The sequence below is a fragment of the Ogataea philodendri genome, assembly GCF_020536065.1.
Source record: "Ogataea philodendri strain CBS6075 chromosome Unknown scaffold2, whole genome shotgun sequence".
Classification (NCBI taxonomy): Eukaryota; Fungi; Ascomycota; class Pichiomycetes; order Pichiales; family Pichiaceae; genus Ogataea; species Ogataea philodendri.
The window spans coordinates 366838-391062 of NW_025764020.1; the positions used below are offsets into that span (position 1 = coordinate 366838).

A 24225-nucleotide genomic window follows, 5' to 3' on the forward strand; every position below is an offset into this window, starting at 1 on the left:
GACCCCCTAGATAATGTAAACATACCGGGAATTTGAGAATTTCTTCAACTCTCTGTTTTTGCGGTCTGTCGTCGAGGCCACTGGATTTCCACCCGTTGCAACTGCATTTGCAGTAGATTTTGTTATTCACTCGCTATTCCATTCGCTACTCTCATTTTATACACATTCACATTCTTTTGATACATCGCAATTTCTCAGCAAAGAGAGAATTCTCCTATTTTAGCTACAGTCATTCGTTAATATAATCACAAATGGGATTCCAGACAGCTCGTGGAGTCAGTTCCAACGAGAACGAAGGGATGGTCCATTCCAAGAGAGCCATCGCTGCCCCAAGACAGGCACTGCGTGTTGTTTCCAACAGCGAGGTCAATCGCCAGGTGCGTTTGATATCCAAGACGACTGTCGAGCCCGTCAAGGTTGACGATGTTGCGACCTACGACGAGTACGACGACGAGACAGAGGACGATATGGCCGTGGAGGACGAAGATACAAAACACACCCCGCAGTATCTGACAGACGCAGAGTCTGACGAAGAGGAGGAATTCCAGGTCATGGAGGAGAAAGTTGAGCCCATGTCCCCCAAATGGGACCGCGAGATCGAGGCCGAGCTGCGGTCTGTGGTGGGCAAGTTTTTCAGAGAAGATCCAGACCCTAAAGACGAAGACACCTGGGACGTTTCCATGGTGGCAGAGTACGGGCCTGAGATATTCAACTACATGCGCGACCTGGAAATAAAGTACGCTCCGTACCCGCAGTACGTTCCGGACGTTCAGTCGGAGATCACGTGGGAGAACAGAGCCACTCTGATGAACTGGATCGTCCAGGCGCATTCCCGATTCAACTTGCTACCAGAAACGCTATTTCTTGCGGTTAATTTGATCGACCGGTTTCTTTCCAAACGGGCGATTTCATTGTCGCGGTTCCAGCTTTGCGGAGCCATTGCTTTATTCATTGCTGCCAAGTACGAAGAGATCAACTGTCCTTCTGTGCAACAAATGGCATACGTTGTTTCCAACGACTACACGACAGAGGAGCTGCTCAAGGCAGAACGGTTCATGGTGAACGAGCTCAACTTCGAGATGGGGTACCCGGGCCCGATGTCGTTCCTCAGACGCACCTCCAAGGCCGACGATTACGACAGCGAGACCAGAACCCTGGCCAAATACTTCCTGGAAATCACCATAATGGACCCACGTTTCGTGTCGTCTCCTCCGAGCTGGCTAGCGGCAGGAGCCCATTATCTCGCGCGCAAGATGCTTCACCAGGGCAAATGGACAGAGGCTCACGTTTACTACAGTGGCTACTCAGAAACACAACTCAGACCTCTGGCGGACGTTCTGATTGATAACTGCATCGATTACAAAAACAACCACAAGGCCATCTTCGACAAGTACTCCGAGCGTCGGTTCAAGCGCAGCGCTGTCTTTGTGCAAGAGTGCTTGCGCGAGTCGCTCCAGTACTGACACGTGTCTGGAAAATGGCAGATTTTTAACACATTGATCTAGGTAGAGAAATAATTGGAAAGTATAAAAAATTAATTCTTTTTATTAAACCATGTTCCGCCAAGCTTTAAGACTTGCCCCTGTCATCTGCAAGCGTCCGGCTGTTGTCGGCGTTGTCCGTCCAATTGTTGCCGTTCCTAGAGCTGCTCAGTTTTCCACGAGCTTTGCCCGGCTCAACACCGAGCCAAAGGCCCTTATCCAGCAGGAGCTCGAGTACGAGAAGAAAGAGGCCTTTGACCTGGACCCAAGTTTTGTCGAATACATGAAAAACGAGAACATCCAGGCCATCGAGCCAAAGGACAACGTTTTCTGTCATTTGGTCAAGGAACTCGACGCCGAGAAGGTGCACGTTCTGTTTGACCTGCAAAAGTTCACTTTTGCCACAAGCGAGGCCAAGAACTTTGCTGCTGAGCAAGAGTTTGACCAGGAGATTCTCGAGGACAAGTCGGAGCTCTCCCATAGCGCCGAGTTCTTTGTCGTTTTGGAAAAAGACGGCAAGGCTCTGCAATTCGAGGTGGACATTAGCGTCGAGGACTACGCTTTCTTCATTGCCGGTGTCAAGGCCTTCAACAAGGTCGAAGACGCCCTGAAGTACGAGAACTGTGTTGGCGAGACCGACCAGCAATACAGTGGCCCAATCTACGAGAACTTGTCTGTGGAAGTCCAGGATATGTTTTCCGACCTGCTGCGTGAGAAGGGAATGGACGAGGAGCTCGGAGAACTGCTTGTTGCCTACTCCACCTGGAAGGAGAACGAGATGTACATCAACTGGCTCGAGAAAGTCCAGGCCTTTGTGTAAGCCCGTGTGCGGTTGCAACCTTGGCCCTCCTCTGTATATAGATAGTAACCACGCGCCGATCGACGCGACGACAACTTTTTTCACAGTCACAAATTTTTTCATCGACAAAAAATTTAGTTCCACCATTTAACCAACTACAACTATGTCTGACGCTTTGGTTTCGTACGCTGCCCTCATCTTGGCAGACGCTGAGTTGGAGATCTCCTCCGCTAACTTGCAATCCGTCCTCTCTGCCGCTGGTGCTTCCGTGGACAAGATCTGGACCGATGTGTTCGCCAAGGCCCTTGACGGCCAAAACTTGAAGGAATTGCTCTTCTCTATCTCTGCTTCCGCTCCTGCTGCTGCCGCTGGCTCTGCTCCAGCCGCTGCTGCTGGTGGTGCTGCTGAGGCTGCTGCTGAGGAGGAACCAGAAGCCGAGGAGGAGGAAGATGATGACATGGGCTTCGGTTTGTTCGACTAAGCATATAGTAATACAAGAAAGTGAATTCTGAGCTACAGTAGTGGATCGGTCTCTATATCATGACTTATGATTCATATCAACTACACGTTATAAATACACCGCTAGTCCTTGAGTTTGGTCTTGCCAGAAACGCCTGTCACGTCGTACAGGAACCCTTTGAAGAACTCGTAAACCGGGAACACCACGCACTGTCCCGAGGCAACACGCATCACACGTGGAATGATACCTTTGTAGAACGCCTTCACACCGCTTTCCTTGAACAGGTTGGTTCCGATTCTGACTCCGCGCGCAAAGTTGGACTCGTTGCTGCTACCAGTTTCTTTCTGCATACGGGTCTTGATGGTGTCTAGCGGGTTGTTGCAGAACGGTCCAATAGCTCCTGAGGTAAACCCGATGATGGCAGTCTGGTATGTTGGCAATACCTCCATGTTCTGGTAGTCTTGCAAATGGGATTTGAGGAACGAGTAAGTTGTGAAGTTGGCTCCCTGGTTGATGGCCTGACGTGCGGCTGTCAGAGAAACACCACGATACAACGTCTTGAGTCCTTCCTCACGAACAATCATCACCGCGGCCTGTGGAGCGGATCTGTACTTTGGAACCTGCAGCGGGTCCTTTAACGAGTTGTGCTGTGCTTGCAACCGGATCTTGACAACTTCCATTGGGTTCACCACGAGCACCGCCTCGGTCACACCAGCCATCACTCCGCTGACAAAGTTGCCCGACGTGGACACTTTGCCTGTTTCCTTATCAACAAACAGCGACTTGTAAAACTCGTAGGAGGAGAACCGAATGGCCATCTTGGGGACAATACCAATACAAACGGCTCCCAGTCCTCTGTACAATGCAAAGAATCCCTCGTTCTGGACAATGTTGACACCCGTGGAAATCAGTCCAGGCGGCTTGTTGGACTTGAGCGCAGCCGACTTCTTGAACAGTTGCATCCGCACCTTGATGGTGTCAAGAGGATGGCAGCAAAGGGCCTCGAACAGACCTGCTGTTCCTCCAGCCACGAGATCGATGGCAGTGTTCTTTGGTCTCTTGTTGTTTGCGGCAGAAGCACTCATGTTATCACAACATTTTTATCCGCACGGACCCCCCATCCTTTATACCTGGTCGCTACCATATCCCCAGATTTTCTCGCGGCACATCGGAGAAGGTCCAACGGAAAAATGGCAACTCCGTTGAACCTTGTGCACACCTCGCACCTCTAACCGAAAAGACCCCAGTTGACGATTTTTAGCGACTCGAGAGCGCGACGCACCACCGATTTCGCGGCCGGGGTCCGTTCGAATCCGGCCGCCCCGGGCAGATTCAGCGTCACCAGCAGATCGGTTTGCACCTTGCGTAAACGAACAAGTGCTAAAACTACGTGCAGATCTGTCGAGTCCCTGCCCCATTTCTTGGCCTCCTGAGACCCAACCAGCAAATACACTGGGTCTCCCGGGAAATTGGGCAGTGCAATCTGTTCCGATTCGAGCACCTTGGCCTGTTGGTCTCCGTTGAGTTTTGCCAGCTCTTGCAAATGGTAGTTTGCTGCCTCGGAGTCAGGAACAGAAACCGCCTCAAGCAGATCAAAAATCACAGCATCGTCCTGTCCCAAAGACGAACCTTCGCCAGCAAGAAACACCTCCTGGGTATCTGGGATCTGTCTAAAATCAGAGGCGTCAATCACAGACTTTGGTAAGTCCACAGCGATTGCGCCTCCATACAGCTGTTTGGATTCGTAACTTGCCATCAAATGTTAAAATACTTTTGTTAAGCATGCTTACGTCACCGTGGCAATATTTAGCAGTATTGGTGTTTATTTTTAATTGGGGTTGTATCATATTTTTTTTTTTGTAATTTGAAATCAACTGTATGCTTGACGTTATATCTGTGTTATCGGACCCTGTGCTGTTTGGCCAGTACGGGCCCGATTTGCGCCACGATCTGTTGGCGCATGTGTTGGCACAGCAGGAGCAAAACACAAGACTGAACGCTAAGAATGAGGCGTTTCAGAAGGCCCTTGGCGAGCTGGGCACGGTGCTCACCTCTGTTGCTAAGGGCGACCTTTCGAAAAAGGTGCAAATCCACGACGTTGAGAGCGACCCGGAGATCCACAAGGTGAAGGTCACCATCAACACCATGATGGACCAGTTGCACACGTTTGCCCATGAGGTTACTAATTTAGCCACAGAGGTCGCTAACGGTAAACTTGGTGGCCAGGTCAAGACGCTGGAAATCCAGGCCACGGGCGTTTGGCGCTCGCTCATCGACAATGTCAACGCAATGGCCCTGAACCTGACAAACCAGGTGAGAGAAATCTCCGAGGTCACCTCGGCCGTTGCAGCTGGAGATTTGTCTCGGAAAACCAACGTTTTCGCCCAGGGCGAGATCCTGCAATTGCAAAACACTGTCAACAAGATGGTGGACCAGTTGCGGAAGTTCGCCTTCGAAGTCACGAGGGTGGCTAGAGAAACAGGAGTCGAGGGACGTTTGGGTGGACAGGCTAGAATCGAGAATGTGTCTGGTATTTGGCTCGAACTCACCGACAACGTCAACGCCATGGCTTTGAACCTCACCACTCAAGTGAGAAACATCGCCAACGTCACCACTGCGGTCGCCAAAGGTGACTTGTCCACCAAAGTCACTGCCGACTGTAAAGGAGAGATCTTGGAGCTAAAAATCACCATCAACAAGATGGTGGACCGATTACGGACGTTCGTCGAAGAGGTCAGAACTCTGGCCACCGAGGTCGGTACGAAGGGTATTTTAGGAGGTCAGGCCAACGTGACCGATGTGGACGGTGCTTGGAAAGAAGTCACCGAGAAGGTCAACGTTATGGCCAACAACCTGACCAACCAGGTGAGATCGATCGCCACAGTCACCACGGCTGTGGCCCACGGAGACTTATCTCAGAAGATTAAGGTCGAGGCCCAGGGAGAGATTCTGCAGCTGAAGAGCACCATTAATAAGATGGTGGACTCTTTGCAAGTTTTCGCCAAGGAAGTCACCAGAGTGGCCAAGGATGTGGGTATTGACGGTAAATTGGGTGTGCAAGCCGAGGTTAACGACGTTGACGGGCTTTGGAAAGAAATCACCACCAACGTCAACATCATGGCTGCGAACCTGACCACGCAAGTGAGAGCGTTTGCCCAGATCACTGCTGCCGCTACGGACGGAGACTTCACGAGATTCATTACCGTGGAGGCCTCGGGAGAAATGGATGCCTTGAAGACCAAGATTAACCAGATGGTGCTGAACCTGAGAGAGTCCATTCAAAGAAACACTGCTGCCAGAGAGGCTGCCGAGCTTGCTAACCGCGCCAAGTCGGAGTTCCTGGCCAACACGTCCCACGAGATTAGAACGCCGATGAACGGTATCATTGGTATGACTCAACTGACGCTCGAGACGCAATTGACGCAGTACCAGCGGGAGATGCTGTCGATTGTGCATAACCTTGCCAACTCTCTGTTGACCATCATTGACGACATTCTGGATATTTCCAAGATCGAAGCGAACCGCATGACCATTGAGGAAATCGATTTCTCTCTGAGAGGCACTGTTTTCGGTGCTCTCAAAACACTGGCCGTGAAGGCCATTGAGAAGCAGCTGGACCTGATCTACAAGGTGGACAACTCGTTCCCCGACAATCTTGTTGGAGACTCGTTCAGACTGCGCCAGGTGATCCTCAACTTAACGGGAAACGCTATCAAGTTCACGAGCCACGGAAAGGTCACTGTCAGCGTCAAGAAGACGTCGCGGGTAATCAACAACACCGACAAGCTGCTTCTGGAGTTCTGTGTGAGCGACACCGGTATTGGTATCGAGAAAGACAAGCTGGGTGTGATTTTCGACACGTTCTGCCAGGCTGATGGTTCCACCACGCGTAAGTTCGGTGGTACTGGTCTGGGACTGTCGATTTCGAAGCAGCTGATCCATCTCATGGGCGGAGAGATCTGGGTCACCTCGAACTACGGTGACGGGTCCAACTTCTACTTTACGATTCTGGTCTCGCCCGCCAAGATCGATCTGTTCAGACAGCTGGAGGTGCTGTTCCCATTCAAGGGCCACAAGGTGCTGTTCATTGCGACGGAGCACGACGAGCCATCCAAGGAGAACATCACGGAGAACATCAGACAGCTGCAGCTGGAGCCAGTGGTGGTGGAGGACGTTACCGGTGTGAGCATTCACGACCCGGCCAGCTACGACACCATCATCATCGACTCGATCGAGACCGGCCGCCAGCTTCGCCAGCTGCCGGAGATCAAGTACGTGCCGCTTGTGCTGCTGCATCCGTCGATTCCTGCGCTCAACATGCGGGTGTGTCTGGACCTGGGTATCAGTTCCTATGGCAACACGCCGTGCTCCGTGACGGACCTGGCGTCGATCCTCAAGCCGGCGCTCGAGAGCAGGGCTGCTCCGCCTAACAGCGACGGCTCCATCTCGTACAAGATCCTACTTGCGGAAGATAACCTGGTGAACCAGAAACTGGCCGTCAAGATCCTGGAGAACCACGGCCACACGGTCGAGGTGGTGGAGAACGGCCGCGAGGCCATCGAGGCTGTGCAGAAGAAGCACTACGACGTCATTCTCATGGACGTGCAGATGCCAATCATGGGAGGATTCGAAGCCACAGCCAAGATCAGAGACTGGGAGAAAAAGAAGTACGTGGACTCGATGTCTTTCCGTACGCCGATCATCGCGCTGACCGCCCACGCCATGCTGGGAGATAGAGAAAGGTGTCTCAAGGCACAGATGGACGAGTACCTGTCCAAGCCGCTGAAACCGTCGCTGCTGCTCCAGACCATCTCCAAGTGCATTCATAACATGAACCAGCTTAAGGAGATCTCCAAGAGCCAGAACACGCGCGGATCCAACTTCCATCATCTGAAGAACGGGTTCGTCAACAACGATCTCCACCGTCACAACAGTCTTGACTCTGTGCAGGACGTCAAGATCCGCGAGCTCGCCGACGACGAGGCAGATACTACATCATAATACTTTTAATATATTGTCTATTGGTAATGCCTAGCTATGCTTTGTCCATCAAGACAGGTCGAACCCTGCGTGCGAGTTGATCGAGTAGAGCAGTTTCTCCTTGAGAAGCTTTTTGTTTCTGTAGTCGGGCAGTTTAAGCAGGTTGACACAGGTGGAGGCTGTTGGTAGCCGCGACAGGTCCGAACCCGAGTTGCGGATGCCAAAGTTGGGCGTTAGCTCCTTGAATCCCAGCAACGGCTCGCGCGAGCTCGACGTGACAAACTTGAGGAACTTGGAACGCATCGAGTTGTCGAACTCTTCCAGCAGCTCAAACAGATCGATCACCGTTTGGTCGTTCATCGAAAAACCGCCTAAAGCGGTGTTCTTCTTGAGGTCTTCGATGCTGATCTCACGCTCGCCGCCGGAAATCAACTTGGCAACTTCGTACTGGTTGAAGAACGACAGCCATTTGGGCTTGATGATCTGCGATAAGCCCTCGATGAAGTACCGCGACTGGATTGCAATCGACTGGTCCATCTTGAACTTGGCCATGCAGTAGACGTAATGCAGCTTGTTCTGTGAGTTCACGCGGATCCGACGACCTCCAGGAAGAAGGTCGATCGTCACCACGTCTGAAGAGTCCTGCAGCTTCTCTGTGATGGTGAAGCTCAAGTCCAAAGAATCCAGCTCGTCCTCTGAAAGTTTGAGCAACTTGGACAGGTTGCCGTGGAGTTCCTTGTCGAAAGTCTTGAGATCGTCAAACGAGACGCGGTGCTGCTGCTGCAGTGTCGTGTTGGTCCATCGACTCAGGAAAAACGGAGCAAACTGGACGTCGGTTAAAACACTTTCGTACAGACACTTTCCGATCACCATCCCAAGAAACCGTAGCATTTGCAGATAGAACGTCTTTTCCTCGTCGCCAAAGTCGAAAGATGGGTTCTGTTGTTGCAACTTGAGCTTCAGAAAATAGTCAGGGTTCGGGTACAGTTGGTAGCTCGATGTGGCATTAAAGAACTTGATGCCTCCGTTCTTGTTCTCGTTCGAGCTCGAAACAATGAACGCACTGTCAACAATACTCGTTAGAAGCTCTTTCGTTAGTCCACCTCCGTCGATTCCTGCCTCCTTCTCGCCAAACTGGTTGATAAACTCCACAGATAGCGGGTACTTGAACTGCTGGCCACGCAGCTCGCCGAATTGTTCGAAAGCGTCGAAAAGCACATTCTCTCGAGAAACAACTGCCTGCAGTTTCGGTCCAAAAACGTGGCTCACCTGTGCCCGGTCCTGTTCCACCAGTTGTCTGAAAAGCTCTGCTCGCGTGTCAAACGGAACCATAAAGGGAAGATACGTCAAAATCAGATAGTTATCCACCGATTGCGCGTTTGTCTGTCTTTCAAGATACTCCGGCAGCAAACTATCTGTTGCGCGGTCCTCATCGTCATCTGGCAGCTCCAGTAGCGGAACAAGATTAGAAACGTTCTTCAACGAGAAAATTGGGTCGCCAAGTAGCCAAAATCCTTCGTCAGTCAAGTTCATTCTCAAGTCACGTAAGTAAATCTGTTTAAGCAGCCGCAGAGTCATGAGCCCGATCGTGTTGTAAAACTTGAATATGCGAGACTCTGTTGCAGGGAGGTTTTTGAATTGTATCAGTCTCTGGCCCAAAACGTACAGCAACGACAGACTTCGAAGGAATCTCACAAAGTAAAGATAAGTTTCCTGGTCCAGCCGGCCATCGTTGAACAAATCAGCGTCGTTCGAAACAGACAAGAGGTATGCGTACAGTTCTTCTAGGAGAAATAATGTTTTCCACCAAAGCTCTCTAGATGGATCCAAAAGCGAGTTTTTGAAATCTCTGTCGTTCACCAACTGGTTCTTCTCTTCGGCCAAAACGAAAACTTGGGCGAAGAAGTGATTGTTCGTAAGTTTCTGGAAACACGAGTTCATAAAGTCAATTGAAGAAGACGCCACAATCAGGTTGACCAAGAGATCGTTCTTGAAGATTTGATTCTTCGATGCCTTGCCAGACACCAAATGCAAAAGTGCAAAGAAGAACGACACAAACGTATCTGTTTCGTTTTCGAGTGTGCCACACTGTTTGATCACAGCCTTGGTGAACTCTGGAGCATACAGTTGGTCAATGATTGGCTCGTCTTCAGCAAGAACTTGAATCGATTCCGAAGACGGACTATCCTCGTCAAAATTCAAAGTGCTTGAGATGCCGCCTATGATCACCGAAAACGCCCGGATGGACAGCGTCGACACAGACAATGAGCTTTGCGAGAGGATCTTCACAATATTCAGCAGATAGTTGTATCTCTGGAGATCTGACAAACCATCAAACTCAGACTCGTGGTTTAGTATCCAAGCAAACTGTGTCTCCACTGATAGACACAGCCTTAGATAATCTGTGTTGATGCCAGTCTCAATGAACTCTTTTTGAGGTGACACAAGGAACAAGATGAGCTCTTTGCTTGTGTAAGGTGCGATTTCGAAGATTGTCTCGATGAAAAGCGGGTCCTGGGAGTAGATCTTGAGTAAGGTGTGGGCGAGCGGATCCCAGTCCACAGAGATGGTGTAAGTGTGGTGGATGCGGAGAATCAATTGAAGAGACCGTTTGATGAAATTTGGACTTTCAGCAGTCGTCACTGCCTTGATGAGCACAGATGCGGTTTTGGATGCTGCTGTAGGGGTCAACTGGTTGGAATCAGCTATAACCCTTATTTTGTCCAGATAGCCTATATAAAGGTCAGATGCGACTTGGGGCCAGAAGAAGTTGAATTCGGCAAGGTTTCTGCCGTCCCACTGTTGTCCTAACTGGTTCTTGACGTTTTTAAGGTCCAAATACCGTCGTATAAGAGACTGAAGAAGTATAACTGCCCGGGTCTCTGCACGGGCTCTTTCTCGCCGCTGCCGGTCCAATTGGGCCGTCTGGAGGAACGAGTTCTTGTTCCGGGCAGCAAGACTGCGATTACCGAGATTGACCTGCCTTTTTCTGGTGGTTCCGGTAAAATTCGAGTTCATCTCCAAGACAAAGTATTTTGCCCTTGGATAAGAAAGATGTGTAAGCTGCACGACTGAAATATTTATTACAAATATATTTTTTAAGACGCGTTTTGCAATCACGACACCAATATGAGTCTTGTGGCAGGAAAACACGCTGAACAGGCGCGTATTGAGAGTCCCAATAAGCGCCGACATCTAAATATTGGGCTCGATGACGACGTTGGGACTTCGTCGGCCCATTCGTTGCCCATTGCCAACCAGTCGATTAACCCTCACGGATACCATTTGCCTGTTCATGACAAATTCAGCAAGTCCAAGCTTCATGAGAAACTGACCAGCAGTCAGATCGACAATGACGCGAGTACGTTCGAAAAGGAGCTGGTGGAAATGTCCAAGACAGAGGCCAACGCCAAAACCCAGAGTGACAGACAGAAATGGGAACGCCCTCCTCTTGTTGGGTTTGATCCGGCCACTCAGGACGTGGAGTTCCAGCAGTTAGATGCGGAGGAGACTTTGATTGATGATGTGGCCGCGGTCAGGTTCTTTGGTGTCACGGAAAAGGGATACTCTGTTCTCTGTAACGTTGTTGGTTTCAAGCACTATTTCTACGTGCCCGTTCCCAAAGGTCTGACCCAGGACGATTTGACAGAGTTCACCAAGTACCTTGGAAACAACTACCAGGGCGTTCTTGGTTTGGAAATCGCGTTGAAGGAGAGCATTTGGGGGTACAACAATAACACCAAGCTTCCATTCTTGAAAGTCATGGTTGACGGCATCAAACACATTGGAAAGATCAGATCGGCGTTTGAGCGTGGAGAAATCGAGTTCAAAGGACTGTTTCCGCCAACCGGGTCAATGACCTTTGATAATATTCAATATTTATTACGGATGATGGTGGATCGCCGCATCACAGGTATGGGCTGGCTGACGGCGCCGGCTGGGAAGTACACTCAGGTTGCTCCCAACAAGGTTGTTTCCACATGTCAATTGGAGATCGTGATTCACTATACAGATCTCATTTCGCATTCATCTGAGGGTAAATACCTCAGCATGGCTCCGTTGCGTATTTTGTCGTTTGACATTGAATGTGCCGGAAGAAAAGGTATTTTCCCTGAAGCAGAGCACGACCCAGTGATCCAGATCGCCAACGTGGTGGCCACGGCGGGTGAGTCTTTGCCGTTTGTTCGTAATGTGTTCACGGTGAAGTCGTGTGCTCCAATTGTTGGTTCGGAGACGTTTTCGTATGAGTCGGAAACCGAGATGTTGCTCAAATGGAAAGAGTTTATCGTCAAAGTGGATCCGGACGTTATTATTGGGTACAACATTGCCAACTTCGATTTCCCATACCTCATTAACAGAGCCCGTGCTCTGGGAGCACATGAATTCCCGTACTTCTCCAAACTGATCAATAGCAGACAGGAGATCAAGGACACTTTTTTCAGTTCGCGTGCGTACGGTAGCAGAGAAAACAAGGTCATCAACATTGAGGGCCGGATGCAGCTGGATCTGTTGCAGTTTATCCAGAGAGAATACAAGCTCCGGTCGTACACGTTGAACGCGGTTTCTGCGCATTTCTTAAACGAGCAGAAAGAAGACGTCCAGCACTCCATTATTACAGACCTTCAGAACGGCAATGCAGAAACAAGACGGCGTTTGGCAGTCTACTGTTTGAAAGACGCGTACTTACCGCTCCGTCTGGCTGATAAGTTGATGTGTTTGGTGAACTACACAGAAATGGCTAGGGTCACTGGTGTTCCGTTCAGTTTCCTGCTCAGTCGTGGTCAGCAGATCAAGGTCATCTCGCAGCTGTTCCGCAAGTGTCTGGACCTGGACATTGTGATCCCCAACATCAAATCCGAGGGAGTCAACGAGGAGTACGAAGGTGCTACCGTTATTGAGCCCGTGAGAGGCTACTACGACGTTCCTATCGCCACGTTAGATTTCGCCTCGTTGTACCCGTCCATCATGATGGCGCACAACCTCTGCTACACCACGCTTTTGAACAAGCAGGTCACCGAACGACTGAACCTGAAACAGGACGAGGACTACATTGTCACGCCAAACGGAGACATGTTTGTGAAACCGCACTTGCGCAAAGGTATTTTGCCAATTGTGTTGCAAGAGCTGCTGGCTGCTCGTAAACAGGCCAAACAGGACCTCAAGAAGGAAACAGACCCGTTCAAGAAACAGGTGCTCAACGGTAGACAGCTTGCTCTGAAGATCTCTGCCAACTCGGTGTACGGGTTTACGGGAGCTACGATCGGAAAGCTGCCGTGTCTGGCCATCTCGTCGTCGGTGACGGCATTCGGCCGTGTCATGATCGAGCAGACCAAGACAGAGGTCCAGAACAAGTACTGTATTGCCAACGGCTACGAGTACGACGCACAGGTGGTTTACGGAGACACCGATTCGGTGATGGTGAAGTTTGGCCACAAGGACCTGGAAACGTGTATGCGGATGGGCGAGGAGGCGGCCGAGTACGTTTCGACCAAGTTCCAGCACCCGATCAAGCTGGAGTTCGAGAAGGTGTACTTCCCGTACCTGCTGATCAACAAGAAACGGTATGCTGGGCTGTTCTGGACAAATCCGCACAAGTTCGACAAGATGGACACCAAGGGTATCGAGACGGTGCGGCGTGACAATTGCCGGTTGGTTCAGCATGTGATCACGCGAGTGCTGGAGCTGATTCTGGAAGAGCGGGACGTGGAAGGGGCGGAGCAGTTTGTGAAGAAAACGATAGCCGATCTGTTACAGAACCGGGTGGATTTGTCGCAGCTGGTCATCAGTAAGGCACTTTCGCGCCAGGACTACGCCGCCAAGCAGCCGCACGTGGAACTCGCGGAACGGATGCGTAAGCGTGATGCTGGATCAGCTCCGACGCTCGGGGATCGTGTTGCTTATGTCATCATCAAGACGATCGGAGATAAAAACTACGAGAAAAGCGAGGACCCATTGTATGTGCTAGAAAACTCGCTGCCGATCGACACCAAGTACTACTTGGAGAACCAGCTTGCGAATCCGTTGACGCGTATCTTTGAGCCGATCTTGGGCGAGCGGCGCACAAAAGAGCTTCTACATGGCTCGCACACGCGCACGGTTGCGGTGAGTGCCGCGAAAACTGGCGGGCTGATGAAGTTTGCGCGCAAAAGTAATACGTGCAAGAATTGCAAGTCACCAATTCCGCAGAACCAGGTTCTGTGCAAGAATTGCCGACACATGTCTGGTGAGTTATATGGCCGCGAGATAGCCCGGATGAGTAATCTGGAGAAAAAATTCAGTCAGCTGTGGACAGAGTGCCAACGGTGTCAGGGGTCCCTTCACCAAGAGGTGCTATGTTCCAACAAGGATTGTCCGATTTTCTACATGCGGAAGAAGTGTCAAAAGGACGTTGTTGGACAGGCAGAGGAGCTGAATAAATGGGACTCTGCGGCTTGGTAAGTAGAACGGACTAGAATAAAATGACCGTAACGGTTTCGCTTGCTTAGTACCGCATGGCCCGAATTTTTTTCGGCACCTAGTTGCTCGGCTCGGACAAAATGATTAGAAATATTATTAAACCCGCTCAAATTTCTAGGAGGTCGGAGATAAGTCGGTAAGTCTGATTACTAACTCACAAAATATATAAGTGGGCCAAAGTCCTTTGCATTTTCATAAATAATGACTCTTGGATATCCGCTAGACTACGCCAGTCGCGCAGACACATACTATTTGGCTTCCAAAGTGAAGGCCAAGCTTACAAAAGAGGCTGTGAGCCACGACGTAAACCTACACCGCCTGGTGTGCCAGGCAAACTTGCTGGACAACCTGATCGACAGACTTAACGCCAAGGAACACGAAAGAGGTCGTCGCGTGTCGTTTGAAAACATACAGGACGAGAGACACGTCCGGGTGGTGGAGTCGCAGAAACCCGAGCTCACGCGCGTGGACGAGGAGTACAGCGACAGCGACAGCGATGACAGTGATTCTGAGGAGGATTACGAGTTTTACGAAGTTGACGACGAGGACGATGAGAGCGAGTCTTTTTACATGAATCACGACATAAACGGATCTACAGTGACAATCACGACCAAGAGTCTGGATCTTGAAGAGGAGGACGACATGCCTTCCCTAACCGTGAGCTCCAGCGAGAGCGATTCGGAGTCGGACTACGACAGCGACCACGAAATCGAGCACGCGCACGTCCAACACGTGGAACACGCGGATCCATCCAAAGTGGAGGCGGCGCGCAACCTGATGAGCCTGAGACGCGGTCTTATTGAGTGCATGTAAATAGATTTGACGACTGATGATTTACGATCGAGACATTAAATCCGTAGCAATTCCACTCGGCCCGAGATTTAAATAACTCGCTCGGCATCAACTAATGACTCAAAACGTTTTTTTTCTCTTGTACAGCCGAGGTGGGGTTGTGGTGCAAGGATGTGTTTTTGTCGGATAGAGTTTGAAAATTTCCGTCTTGCTCTCCGCAATCGCTTCCGGTCGCGCGAAAAACAGGAGTCCGTAGGGCCAATCAAGGTGTGAATTTTTGTAATAAGATAGAATAAAAGTCACGACTTTAGCTTCAGTTTCTTAACCATGTTTAAATCCATCATTCGTCTTCAAGGAACTCGTGGCATGGCCACCCAGGCCGCCGCCCAAAGACTCAAGTCTTTCAAGATTTACAGATGGTCCCCGGACACCCCAGACAAGAAGCCTCACATGCAAGAATACAAGGTCGATTTGAACCAGTGCGGTCCGATGGTCCTTGACGCCATCATCAAGATCAAAAACGAACAGGACGCCACGCTCACTTTCAGAAGAAGTTGCAGAGAAGGTATTTGTGGGTCTTGTGCCATGAATATTGGCGGACAAAACACATTGGCTTGTCTTTGCAAGATCGACCAAGATGAATCCAAAGAACTCAAGATATATCCGCTTCCTCACATGTACATTGTGAGAGACCTGGTTCCGGACCTTACGCATTTCTACAAGCAATACAAGTCCATCCAGCCGTATTTGCAAACCAAGTCCAAGCCAGCTGACGGTAAGGAGAACTTCCAAAGTGTTGAGGATAGAAAGAAGCTTGACGGTCTTTACGAATGTATTCTGTGTGCATGTTGCAGCACCTCGTGTCCTTCTTACTGGTGGAACCAGCAGGAGTACCTTGGACCCGCCGTTCTGATGCAGGCCTATAGATGGCTTGTCGACTCCAGAGACCAGGCTGGAAAGGCTAGAAAGGAAATGCTCCAGAACTCCATGTCCCTGTACAGATGTCACACCATCATGAACTGTGCCCGGACCTGTCCTAAGGGTCTCAATCCCGGTAGAGCAATTGCCGAGATTAAGAAACAATTAGCATTCGATTGATATAGCAATTAAATATTTATGAACAAAGATATATTCGAAACCGAGTTATCGTCAGTAGTGGAGTTAATTGCCCGATCGTGCACAAATGTGCGAGTACAGACGATCGATGGTCAGGTAAGTTGGTCTTTTGGTGGTATCACCCGTTTCCAGGGCCGGAATTTGGTCTGTACTAACTGCAGTCCTTGGTGTTTGCCAACGTCGACCGCGACGATATCCAGCTGGAGCTGGTCATTTTCTTCCATTCGTCGTACAATGTGCCTGTTTTGAGCTTCTGTATGTGGGAGGTTGACTTTTCAGACGGCTACGAGCGTCGCAAACTCGTATTCAGTCCGTCTCTGGTCGACCGTATCGTTTCTCGTGGGGCCCTTTGTGAGGCCGATCGACGCGTCGAAACGATAGCGATGGTGGACCACCCGATCCTGGCGCGTCCGTTCTACATGGTGCATCCGTGTCAGACGGGGGAGCTTCTGGCACAGGTGAAGGACCACGAGCCGAGTTTGCTGGCGTTTTGGTGGAATTTTTATTCACGGGTGCTAATCTGAAATTACACCCAAAATGGAGCATTGCTTGTTATTTTTTTGCCCATCTCAGTATGGCATCTTCTTTCAACCAAACCCGAACGCAAATAGTGGGGGTGGAAAACCAGCTTTCGGGGCTGTTGGCCGCGTACAGCGCGTTTGCGTCGTCGCCAGGACCCGAGCCGAGCCCGGAAGAGGCGCAGACAGAAAACAAAATCAGCACGGTGTTTTCCAGCCTCTCAGCCTTGGTGAAGGAACTCAACAGGGTGGTGGACTCGCAGTCGCTTAGTAACACGATCTCGGCGTCTAAAATGCAGCAGCTGGCCCGCCACAAGGAAAACCTCAACCAGTACTCGATCGACTTCAACCGAATCAAGTCCACCATCAAACAAGAGCGCGACAAGATCAACTTGCTTTCGTTTGTTCGCACAGATATAGAGGACCACGAGAGACGGGTGGACTCGTCCGGGGCGTCCGGTAACGAGGACGGCTACATGCTGAACGAGAGATTACGACTGAACCAGCAACATAGTGCAATGGACACGCTTCTGGGCCAGGTGTTTGAGACCAGAGACGAGATCCTGCGACAACGGAACGTGCTCAGCAGCGTGGGGAACCGTTTGCAGCGGTCGCTCGGCACGATGCCGGGGCTCAACGTGCTGCTTTCCAAGATCAACACGCGGCGCAAACGCGACTCGCTTATCATTGCCGGGGTGATTGTCACGTGTATTGTTTTGCTATGGTTCCTAGCATAGAATCGACTAATGGACGACATGACGAATTTTCATCCCCGAGCCTGCGTCGATCGGCGCGGGCCCCCAGTAGAGAAAAAAAATAATAACTAGGTGTAGTATATTGTTATGGACGCTCTTGTTGAACAGTACTCCACGGGGCTTGTTGACGGGCTTTTGGCGCTTGTGGAGGCGTCAAGTCTGGACACGTTGTTTTACCAAGACCAACGGCTAAAATCTGCGGTTGACAACTTGTTTGTCTCGTTTGACATGGAATCTCTGAAAGTGGACAAGATTGTTCTTTTCAACGGGATATTCACCAATTGCGTGTTGCAACTCGATACGAAGTTTTCTGAAGGTGAACCGAATATTGACAAACGACTGGTTTTGTCGCTGTTGTTGCTGGACACCTCAATCTATCTGGCCTTTGAAAAGTACTCTGGACTCAACCCTGTGCCGATGCAGACCCTCAACTCGCTGATGCTGCTGAACAGACTGGAGTTTGTGGTGGAGTCGTTTGGACCGGTGTTTTTTAGCAAGTCGTCCGAGGACAGACAGCTGAAGCTCACTCTAGGAAATAGTCTGGTTGGCAAGGCCAAGCCAGGGTCGACGCTTTTACAGATCGGCAACGTGCTGCTGCCGCGGCTGCTGGGCCAGATCGAGTCGCACGACGTGTTTGCGACGAATCTTGTTGTTTTCATCACCAACGCATTCGATATCAACGATAAGTTGTTGCTGACGAGCGACTGGAAAATAAATCCGTTCGACAGAACGTACTTGGACTTTTCCAAGTCGCGCAAATGGCCAGCGACAGCAAACAGAAACCCGAACCGTCGCACGGCAGACGCGTTCCACGAGTACATGGTTCTGGCGTTGTATTTCACCACCGACTTCAACAGGCTCGTGGAAGAGCTGAACGCTTATAGAGGAGGCAGGTACGGCAAGACCGCGATTCCGATGGTGGAGAACTGCAAGAAACTTGTCAAGATCATCAAGGAGCTGGACTCGCAGTCGGCAGCACCGAAACAGGGCATAAATCACCGTTTGACGGCGGAAGAGGAGACGTTGTTGGTGAATAGCTTTTTGGCCAAAAATTACGAGTGCGATTGGCTATTGAACGCAGACGAGTTTGCCATGCAGCTGAACCAGTCGCGTCGCCGGCTCGCGATCGCGTTCCAGATCTACGTGATGGTTTCGTTCTTGTACGACCTCACAGAAACCAAATGGAGCCGACTGATGACAGAGATCAACGCCAAGTACAAAAAGTTCAGGAAACCCGATTTCGAAGTCATGCTGACCAACGACAGCGTCAAGAGCTCGCTCGCGGAGGTGTTGACGGAGATCGAGCGCCACTACGCCGCGTACTATCCGGGGTTCCACCGGGTTTTGAAACATGTGGTGGACAACACCGAGATCAGATGGCGTGCTCTCAAACTCCGGCAGTTTAACCACGAGAGTTTGGCAGACTTGCGTGCACTTTCTGACGACAAGAAACGGAAACTGGACGAGCATCTGGCGGCTGAGCACGCTACCCGCGCGTTCTACGTGCACAAGATGGGTACTCCGCGGCTGTCGCAGATCTGGGGCGCCCAGACGGGACTTGAAGAGATCCAGAGCAAGCTGGCCGACCCAGAAGAGATCCTGGACAATTACAAGGACGAATTGTATTTTGTGGAGGGAAACCTGGCGTCGGACGAGAACAACCAGGAACTAAAGGAGAAACAGGAGCTGCTAACGTGGAAGAAACAGCGGCTCGAGCGCGGATTGGGCGGCTGGGTCAAACTGTAGATTGCAACCATAATTGTAAAAAGAAAATGTGGTCACGTGAATTTTCAACACCCCGGTGTATGAAAAACTGATACGAATAAAATAACTAATCTAATTATTTGATCAACCATGCCTTCGATTTCTGAGAAAGAAGCGTCGATCACGACGTCTATTGCTCTATCATCCGCAACGATCAGTTCTCCGTTCGGGCTTCCTTTGGACCCGTACGAGCTCAAGGGTCGTATTTTGACGTCTCCTTTCAACGTTCTTCTGTCTGCTATCTATCTGTTGAACAACAAGATCTTCAACTACGAGCTGCTGGGCCACCAGGAGGTCTCTGACAGACGGTCTTTGCTTGGTCTGTGGACCAGACTCAACCGGAAAAACCTTTACAACAAGGTTCCTGAACTATACAGTCTGGACGTTAGATCTGGCTGCGGTAACCTTGTTTTGGGGTACCTGAACCAAAGCACCGACGGAGAGCCTGTTTCTGTGATTGTTCCAAGCTCCGGTTTGGCTTATATGGAGCCTGTTTTGCTCCAGAATAGCCAGAACCACCATAACCTGGCTCTTTCCTTGAACGTTGCCAGCCTGGATTACGACTTTGAGTCGGGCAAGCTCGTTTCGCACTACTCCAAGGCTCTGACCATTGCCAAGAACCTGAAACTGCCTGTGTTGCACTCGCTGAACGCCGTGGAGGCCCAGCACTTTGCGATCTTGGCCAACGTGCTCGCCAAACTCAACGTCACCACGGTGCATCTGTTTGACGGGCTGGAGTTCATCAAGAGCAACCAGACCGTCACGGGCTCGTTGTCGAACGAAAAGATCAAGCCTGTTGCCGAGGAGCTGTATGAGAAGCTTAACGGCAAGATCCAGCTTGCTCCTGCTGCTTCCAGACTGTCTCTGGCTCTGAGTGTGCTGAACGAGGTTCTTGCTACCAATTACGCTCCGTTCGAGTACTTTGGCTCCAAGAACGCAGACGTGGTCTACGTTGCGTACAGCAGTGCCGAGACCGCCGTTCTGAAGAAGCTCAACCTGGCCCACGTGCTTGTGAGAGTGGCTCTTCCGTTCGAGGTTGCCAGATTCGTCGAGGTTGTTCCTGCCTCTGCCAAGAAGATTGTTGTTGTTGGCGAGAACTACGGCGGTATCAATGGCCTCAAGCTCGACGTCCAAGCGGCCTTGTACGTGAACCAGCGGTTCCTGAAGGTTGCCGACGAGTCGGTTGCCGAGCTCGAGTACCTGGCTTCCAAAGTGCCAGAGTCCGGCTCCCGGTTCCAGTTCTTGGCCGCCGACAACTCTATTTATGTGGACGTGCCTAGCAAGATCGCACACTCGCTGTCACTGATCCCAGACTTGGACATCCGGTACCGGCCCAAGTTCGACAACAGCTTGGACTCGGGTGTGTTCTCTGCCGATATCCAGGCTGGTTCCGGCAGCGGAGACGCTCTGGACGTGGTTGTTGTTGAGAACGTCAACATTCTGAACGAGCTCGATGTTTTGAAGAACCTGAAAGAGTCTGGAACGTTGTTGGTGATCAACAGCGCCGACGAGAAGTTCGAGGAGACCAAGTTTGTGGAAAAGACTCTGTCTGCCAAGTTCAAGACCAACCTTGTGGCACAGCACAGAACGCTCAAGGTGGTTGATCTGAACGGTGTGGGCGAAGAAGAGGCCACCAAGGGCCGCACTGCGTCGATCGCGATCCAGGTCGCGTTCTGGAAACACGCTTTCCCAGAGCTCGACACGGGAGCAATTGTGACCAAGATTCTGCAAGCATTTGGCAGCGAGGCCGAGCTGTTGGCGTCTGTCATTGCTGATGTTGTCGAGAAGATCGACAAACACGTTCTGGAGGTGACCATCAAGGAGGTGGAGCAGCCAGAGGAGGAAGAGACCGATTTTGTCGACTTTGTCGAGACTTCGTTCGAGCCAAACCCAAGAGAAAAGTTTGTGGACACCACCGCAGTCAAGGTGGACTCCAAGACAGAGCTTGCCCGTAAGCTGATGTTCAAGGAGGCGTACGGCGTTTCGTCGTCGCTGCGTCCGGACTTGCCAATCGAGAACTTTGTCGTCAAGGTCAAGGAGAACAAGAGACTCACCCCAACGGACTACGACCGTAACATCTTCCACATCGAGTTCGACGTGTCGGGAACCGGTCTCACTTACAACATCGGAGAGGCCCTTGGTGTTCACGGAAGAAACACGCCGGAGGTTGTTGACCAGTTTATCGAGTCTTACGGCTTGGACGCAGACTCGCTTGTCCAGGTGGTCTCGAAGGAACACGAGTCCATTTTCGAGGTCAGAACCGTCAGACAGGCGCTTATTGAGAACCTGGACCTGCTTGGAAAGCCGCCAAAACGGTTCTTCGAGTCTCTGGCCGAGTATGCTACCGACTCTGAGGAAAAAACGACGCTCACAAAACTGGGCAGTGCTGACGGAGCAGAGCTGCTCAAGGTGTACCAGGACGAGGAGTTCTACAACTACGTGGACATCTTTGAGCTGTTCCCGAGCGCCAGACCGTCTGCAGAGGAGCTTGTGCAGTTGATTCCTCCTTTGAAGAGAAGAGAGTACTCGATTGCGTCGTCTCAGAAGATGCATCCTAACGAGGTCCATTTGCTGGTTGTTGTGGTCGACTGGACCGACAAGAAGGGCAGAACCAGATACGGACAGTGTTCCAAGTATCTGAGCGACCTCAAGATCGGTCAGGAGCTTGTTGTTTCTGTCAAGCCGTCGATCATGAAGCTGCCACCACTCACCACCCAGCCAATCATCATGGCCGGTCTGGGTACTGGATTGGCTCCTTTCAAGGCGTTTGTCGAGGAGAGATTCTACCAGAAGAGCCAGGGCCACGACATCGGCGAGATCTACTTGTATCTGGGATCCAGACATAAGAGACAGGAGTACTTGTACGGTGAGTACTGGGAAGCTTATTTGAACTCTGGAATTGTCACATATGTGGGAGCAGCCTTCTCCAGAGACCAGAAACAGAAGGTTTACATCCAGAATAAGATCAGAGAGAACCTGACCGAGTTGACCGACCTGATGATGGCCAAGAACGGCCACTTCTACCTGTGTGGACCAACTTGGCCTGTTCCAGACATTACTGCTTGTTTGGAGGACATTCTGATTGCCGACGCTGAGAAGAGAGGCGTCAAGATCGACACTGCCAAGGAGGTCGAGGAGCTGAAGGAGGACGGCAGATACGTTTTGGAAGTTTACTAGATATTTAATTCAGGTAGTTGATTAAAGTATTAAAGAGCTGATATATTTAAAATAGCAAGGAGGAAGACGAAAACAGCGGGTCGGGCCAATTGTTGGGACTTGGAATGCAAAAAACAGAAACCAATAGGTGATGGCAACACTGAGAAGCTGCACTTTAGCACAGCCACCTGCGACTCCTGGCGTCACGACAATTGTCCGGTTGTATGCTGCCACCACCTGCGAAAAAAATATTTTGTCGAAACAAAAAAAGGGGTCGACAGGGAATTGAACCCTGGACCTCCTGCTCCCAAAGCAGGAATCATACCACTAGACTACCGACCCGGTTGTTGAATGTTTTTACACCGAAGCCAAATAGTGCGACTTCTTATGTTGTTGAATCTTTATAGAATATATTTACTCCAACTTAAATAGCACCTTGAGGTTCTCGTACATCAGGTAGCTGATGGAAACCGCCGGAGCAACCTTGGCAAGATTGGGAACAAGACCCTTGAAAAGACCAGGAACACCTTCGCGCTGGACAGTTTGTTTGAAAACATCGAAAAAGCCATTGTATGTGTATGGATGCGCAAAAGTGCCCTGGGCTTGCAATCGCGTTCGCAACAAGTTGATCGGATACACCATGGTGGCTCCGAAAGTTCCACTCATCGCACCCAGCGTCAGTACAAGATAGTTTGGAATGACAACGTCCTCCAATGGACAGTTCTGTTTCTCAGCCGTCTTCCTGATGTACCATTTCTTCACCGTCGTGAAGGTTCCTAAATCCAATGCAGCGTACGGGAACATTCCTCCCACCCCGAGACCCAGGCCTCTGTAGAAGATGCGAAGCCCGCCCTCCTGGAACATGTCTTTGGCGGTCTTGAGCAGCAGCCGGTTACCCTTTTCTTTGGAATCCAAAGAAGCGCACTGGACACGGTATTTCAGAGTGTCGATAGGATAGACGCTGATTTGCGCCATCACTCCGCCAATTCCTCCGGCTGCGTATGTAGAAAGCTTGGACAGCTTCGAGACGTCGTCCACGCCTTCGACACCGCATAAAAACTTTTTGGTAGCCTCAAAAGAGCCAAATTTAATGGCACTTTCTGGGAACACTTTTAAGACGTTGAGCCCGTTTCCAACATAGAACGCCCGAACACCTCCCTGTTTGTATAATGTTTTAGCTGCGCGGATCAGGGGAGACTGGATTTTCTTTTTGGAAACGTGGTGATGCAGTTTTTCCTCGATTTGGTTTTGTAATTGTCGTTTGTTATTCAGCAGCGTGGAAGACAGGTCTGTTCTGGCAATCAGGAACACCTTGACCCGGTCGAACGGAGCAGTGCACGTTCTGGACACGACACCAGAAAGCCCGCCCGCGAGGAAATAGCCCACGCTTTTCAGCACGTCGTCGCTAACGGTGACGTCTCCGTCCGAAGAAATGCTCTCCATTTCGTCGTTGAGGAACTTGAACGCAGTGCGGATCCGCGACCCTTCCAGCCGCGGGATGAACAACAGTCCGTCTCTGAACATCTCGAAAGTGACGTATCCCCTGTTTTCAGAGTCGAGTTTCTGGAAAAAAACGTCCAGTTCTGTGGGTGTTGGTTGTAACCCGAGTTTTATCAAATAAGACTCCACGTCTTTCTTTGTGACTATACCGTCATGATCCAGGTCCACGTTCTGAAACCCCGTTGCCAGCTGTGCCTCGGCACTCATCAGATACTGGTTGAACTTCTCGAAACTGATCCAATCGCTGGCCGCGTCCTGGCCGGCTAGCGACTTGTAGATTTGGGAAATTGCGAAATGGGAGTCTTTCAAAGGATGGTCTGTGTAATGTAGCGCTTTTTCGAAGTCCTCGAGCGTGAACTTACCATTATGCTGCGTGTCTATCTTGTTAAACAGTTCCTGATGGCGTTCGAGCCGTTCGCTGAGAGTTTCCTGCGGCATGGAGTACAAA

The 24225-nt window shown here is 50.7% G+C and overlaps 23 protein-coding genes across 23 annotated transcripts; 12 read left to right on the plus strand and 11 right to left on the minus strand.

The window, feature by feature from the left end:
• Positions 1–251: 251 nt before the first annotated feature.
• Positions 252–1463, plus strand: OGAPHI_003865 (uncharacterized protein; the record flags this gene model as incomplete). The annotated part of the gene is made up of 1 exon (XM_046204881.1): positions 252–1463. One exon carries the CDS (start codon positions 252–254, stop codon positions 1461–1463), a length of 1212 nt encoding a protein of 403 aa, XP_046060881.1.
• OGAPHI_003866 (uncharacterized protein) lies at positions 434–682 on the minus strand (the record flags this gene model as incomplete). The annotated part of the gene is made up of 1 exon (XM_046204882.1): positions 434–682. One exon carries the CDS (start codon positions 680–682, stop codon positions 434–436), a length of 249 nt encoding a protein of 82 aa, XP_046060882.1.
• Positions 1464–1554: 91 nt separating the features above from the next.
• OGAPHI_003867 (uncharacterized protein) lies at positions 1555–2301 on the plus strand (the record flags this gene model as incomplete). The annotated part of the gene is made up of 1 exon (XM_046204883.1): positions 1555–2301. One exon carries the CDS (start codon positions 1555–1557, stop codon positions 2299–2301), a length of 747 nt encoding a protein of 248 aa, XP_046060883.1.
• OGAPHI_003868 (uncharacterized protein) lies at positions 1570–2739 on the minus strand (the record flags this gene model as incomplete). Its single annotated transcript, XM_046204885.1, has 2 exons — positions 1570–2184; positions 2440–2739. 2 exons carry the CDS (start codon positions 2737–2739, stop codon positions 1570–1572), a joined length of 915 nt encoding a protein of 304 aa, XP_046060884.1.
• On the plus strand, positions 2444–2761 carry OGAPHI_003869 (uncharacterized protein; the record flags this gene model as incomplete). Its single annotated transcript, XM_046204886.1, has 1 exon — positions 2444–2761. One exon carries the CDS (start codon positions 2444–2446, stop codon positions 2759–2761), a length of 318 nt encoding a protein of 105 aa, XP_046060885.1.
• A 101-nt stretch (positions 2762–2862) lies between these two features.
• On the minus strand, positions 2863–3825 carry OGAPHI_003870 (uncharacterized protein; the record flags this gene model as incomplete). Its single annotated transcript, XM_046204887.1, has 1 exon — positions 2863–3825. The coding sequence occupies one exon, from the start codon at positions 3823–3825 to the stop codon at positions 2863–2865; it is 963 nt and encodes a 320-aa protein (XP_046060886.1).
• Positions 3551–3946, plus strand: OGAPHI_003871 (uncharacterized protein; the record flags this gene model as incomplete). The annotated part of the gene is made up of 1 exon (XM_046204888.1): positions 3551–3946. One exon carries the CDS (start codon positions 3551–3553, stop codon positions 3944–3946), a length of 396 nt encoding a protein of 131 aa, XP_046060887.1.
• Positions 3947–3968: 22 nt separating this feature from the next.
• Positions 3969–4496, minus strand: OGAPHI_003872 (uncharacterized protein; the record flags this gene model as incomplete). Its single annotated transcript, XM_046204889.1, has 1 exon — positions 3969–4496. The coding sequence occupies one exon, from the start codon at positions 4494–4496 to the stop codon at positions 3969–3971; it is 528 nt and encodes a 175-aa protein (XP_046060888.1).
• Positions 4497–4618: 122 nt separating this feature from the next.
• Positions 4619–7741, plus strand: OGAPHI_003873 (uncharacterized protein; the record flags this gene model as incomplete). Its single annotated transcript, XM_046204890.1, has 1 exon — positions 4619–7741. The coding sequence occupies one exon, from the start codon at positions 4619–4621 to the stop codon at positions 7739–7741; it is 3123 nt and encodes a 1040-aa protein (XP_046060889.1).
• OGAPHI_003874 (uncharacterized protein) lies at positions 4928–7036 on the minus strand (the record flags this gene model as incomplete). The annotated part of the gene is made up of 3 exons (XM_046204891.1): positions 4928–5397; positions 5707–6358; positions 6449–7036. The coding sequence occupies 3 exons, from the start codon at positions 7034–7036 to the stop codon at positions 4928–4930; spliced, it is 1710 nt and encodes a 569-aa protein (XP_046060890.1).
• Positions 7742–7789: 48 nt separating the features above from the next.
• OGAPHI_003875 (uncharacterized protein) lies at positions 7790–10738 on the minus strand (the record flags this gene model as incomplete). Its single annotated transcript, XM_046204892.1, has 1 exon — positions 7790–10738. One exon carries the CDS (start codon positions 10736–10738, stop codon positions 7790–7792), a length of 2949 nt encoding a protein of 982 aa, XP_046060891.1.
• Positions 7938–8279, plus strand: OGAPHI_003876 (uncharacterized protein; the record flags this gene model as incomplete). Its single annotated transcript, XM_046204893.1, has 1 exon — positions 7938–8279. One exon carries the CDS (start codon positions 7938–7940, stop codon positions 8277–8279), a length of 342 nt encoding a protein of 113 aa, XP_046060892.1.
• A 111-nt stretch (positions 10739–10849) lies between the features above and the next one.
• Positions 10850–14158, plus strand: OGAPHI_003877 (uncharacterized protein; the record flags this gene model as incomplete). Its single annotated transcript, XM_046204894.1, has 1 exon — positions 10850–14158. One exon carries the CDS (start codon positions 10850–10852, stop codon positions 14156–14158), a length of 3309 nt encoding a protein of 1102 aa, XP_046060893.1.
• OGAPHI_003878 (uncharacterized protein) lies at positions 11725–12072 on the minus strand (the record flags this gene model as incomplete). Its single annotated transcript, XM_046204896.1, has 1 exon — positions 11725–12072. The coding sequence occupies one exon, from the start codon at positions 12070–12072 to the stop codon at positions 11725–11727; it is 348 nt and encodes a 115-aa protein (XP_046060894.1).
• Positions 14159–14377: 219 nt separating the features above from the next.
• Positions 14378–14989, plus strand: OGAPHI_003879 (uncharacterized protein; the record flags this gene model as incomplete). Its single annotated transcript, XM_046204897.1, has 1 exon — positions 14378–14989. The coding sequence occupies one exon, from the start codon at positions 14378–14380 to the stop codon at positions 14987–14989; it is 612 nt and encodes a 203-aa protein (XP_046060895.1).
• A 300-nt stretch (positions 14990–15289) lies between these two features.
• On the minus strand, positions 15290–16308 carry OGAPHI_003880 (uncharacterized protein; the record flags this gene model as incomplete). Its single annotated transcript, XM_046204898.1, has 2 exons — positions 15290–16012; positions 16237–16308. 2 exons carry the CDS (start codon positions 16306–16308, stop codon positions 15290–15292), a joined length of 795 nt encoding a protein of 264 aa, XP_046060896.1.
• On the plus strand, positions 15296–16066 carry OGAPHI_003881 (uncharacterized protein; the record flags this gene model as incomplete). The annotated part of the gene is made up of 1 exon (XM_046204899.1): positions 15296–16066. The coding sequence occupies one exon, from the start codon at positions 15296–15298 to the stop codon at positions 16064–16066; it is 771 nt and encodes a 256-aa protein (XP_046060897.1).
• Positions 16152–17339, plus strand: OGAPHI_003882 (uncharacterized protein; the record flags this gene model as incomplete). The annotated part of the gene is made up of 2 exons (XM_046204900.1): positions 16152–16180; positions 16466–17339. The coding sequence occupies 2 exons, from the start codon at positions 16152–16154 to the stop codon at positions 17337–17339; spliced, it is 903 nt and encodes a 300-aa protein (XP_046060898.1).
• Positions 17340–17444: 105 nt separating this feature from the next.
• OGAPHI_003883 (uncharacterized protein) lies at positions 17445–19103 on the plus strand (the record flags this gene model as incomplete). The annotated part of the gene is made up of 1 exon (XM_046204901.1): positions 17445–19103. The coding sequence occupies one exon, from the start codon at positions 17445–17447 to the stop codon at positions 19101–19103; it is 1659 nt and encodes a 552-aa protein (XP_046060899.1).
• On the minus strand, positions 17732–18178 carry OGAPHI_003884 (uncharacterized protein; the record flags this gene model as incomplete). The annotated part of the gene is made up of 1 exon (XM_046204902.1): positions 17732–18178. The coding sequence occupies one exon, from the start codon at positions 18176–18178 to the stop codon at positions 17732–17734; it is 447 nt and encodes a 148-aa protein (XP_046060900.1).
• Positions 19104–19211: 108 nt separating the features above from the next.
• On the plus strand, positions 19212–22298 carry OGAPHI_003885 (uncharacterized protein; the record flags this gene model as incomplete). Its single annotated transcript, XM_046204903.1, has 1 exon — positions 19212–22298. One exon carries the CDS (start codon positions 19212–19214, stop codon positions 22296–22298), a length of 3087 nt encoding a protein of 1028 aa, XP_046060901.1.
• On the minus strand, positions 19491–22198 carry OGAPHI_003886 (uncharacterized protein; the record flags this gene model as incomplete). Its single annotated transcript, XM_046204904.1, has 4 exons — positions 19491–20325; positions 20451–21139; positions 21243–21876; positions 22146–22198. The coding sequence occupies 4 exons, from the start codon at positions 22196–22198 to the stop codon at positions 19491–19493; spliced, it is 2211 nt and encodes a 736-aa protein (XP_046060902.1).
• A 393-nt stretch (positions 22299–22691) lies between the features above and the next one.
• Positions 22692–24215, minus strand: OGAPHI_003887 (uncharacterized protein; the record flags this gene model as incomplete). The annotated part of the gene is made up of 1 exon (XM_046204905.1): positions 22692–24215. The coding sequence occupies one exon, from the start codon at positions 24213–24215 to the stop codon at positions 22692–22694; it is 1524 nt and encodes a 507-aa protein (XP_046060903.1).
• Positions 24216–24225: the final 10 nt, after the last annotated feature.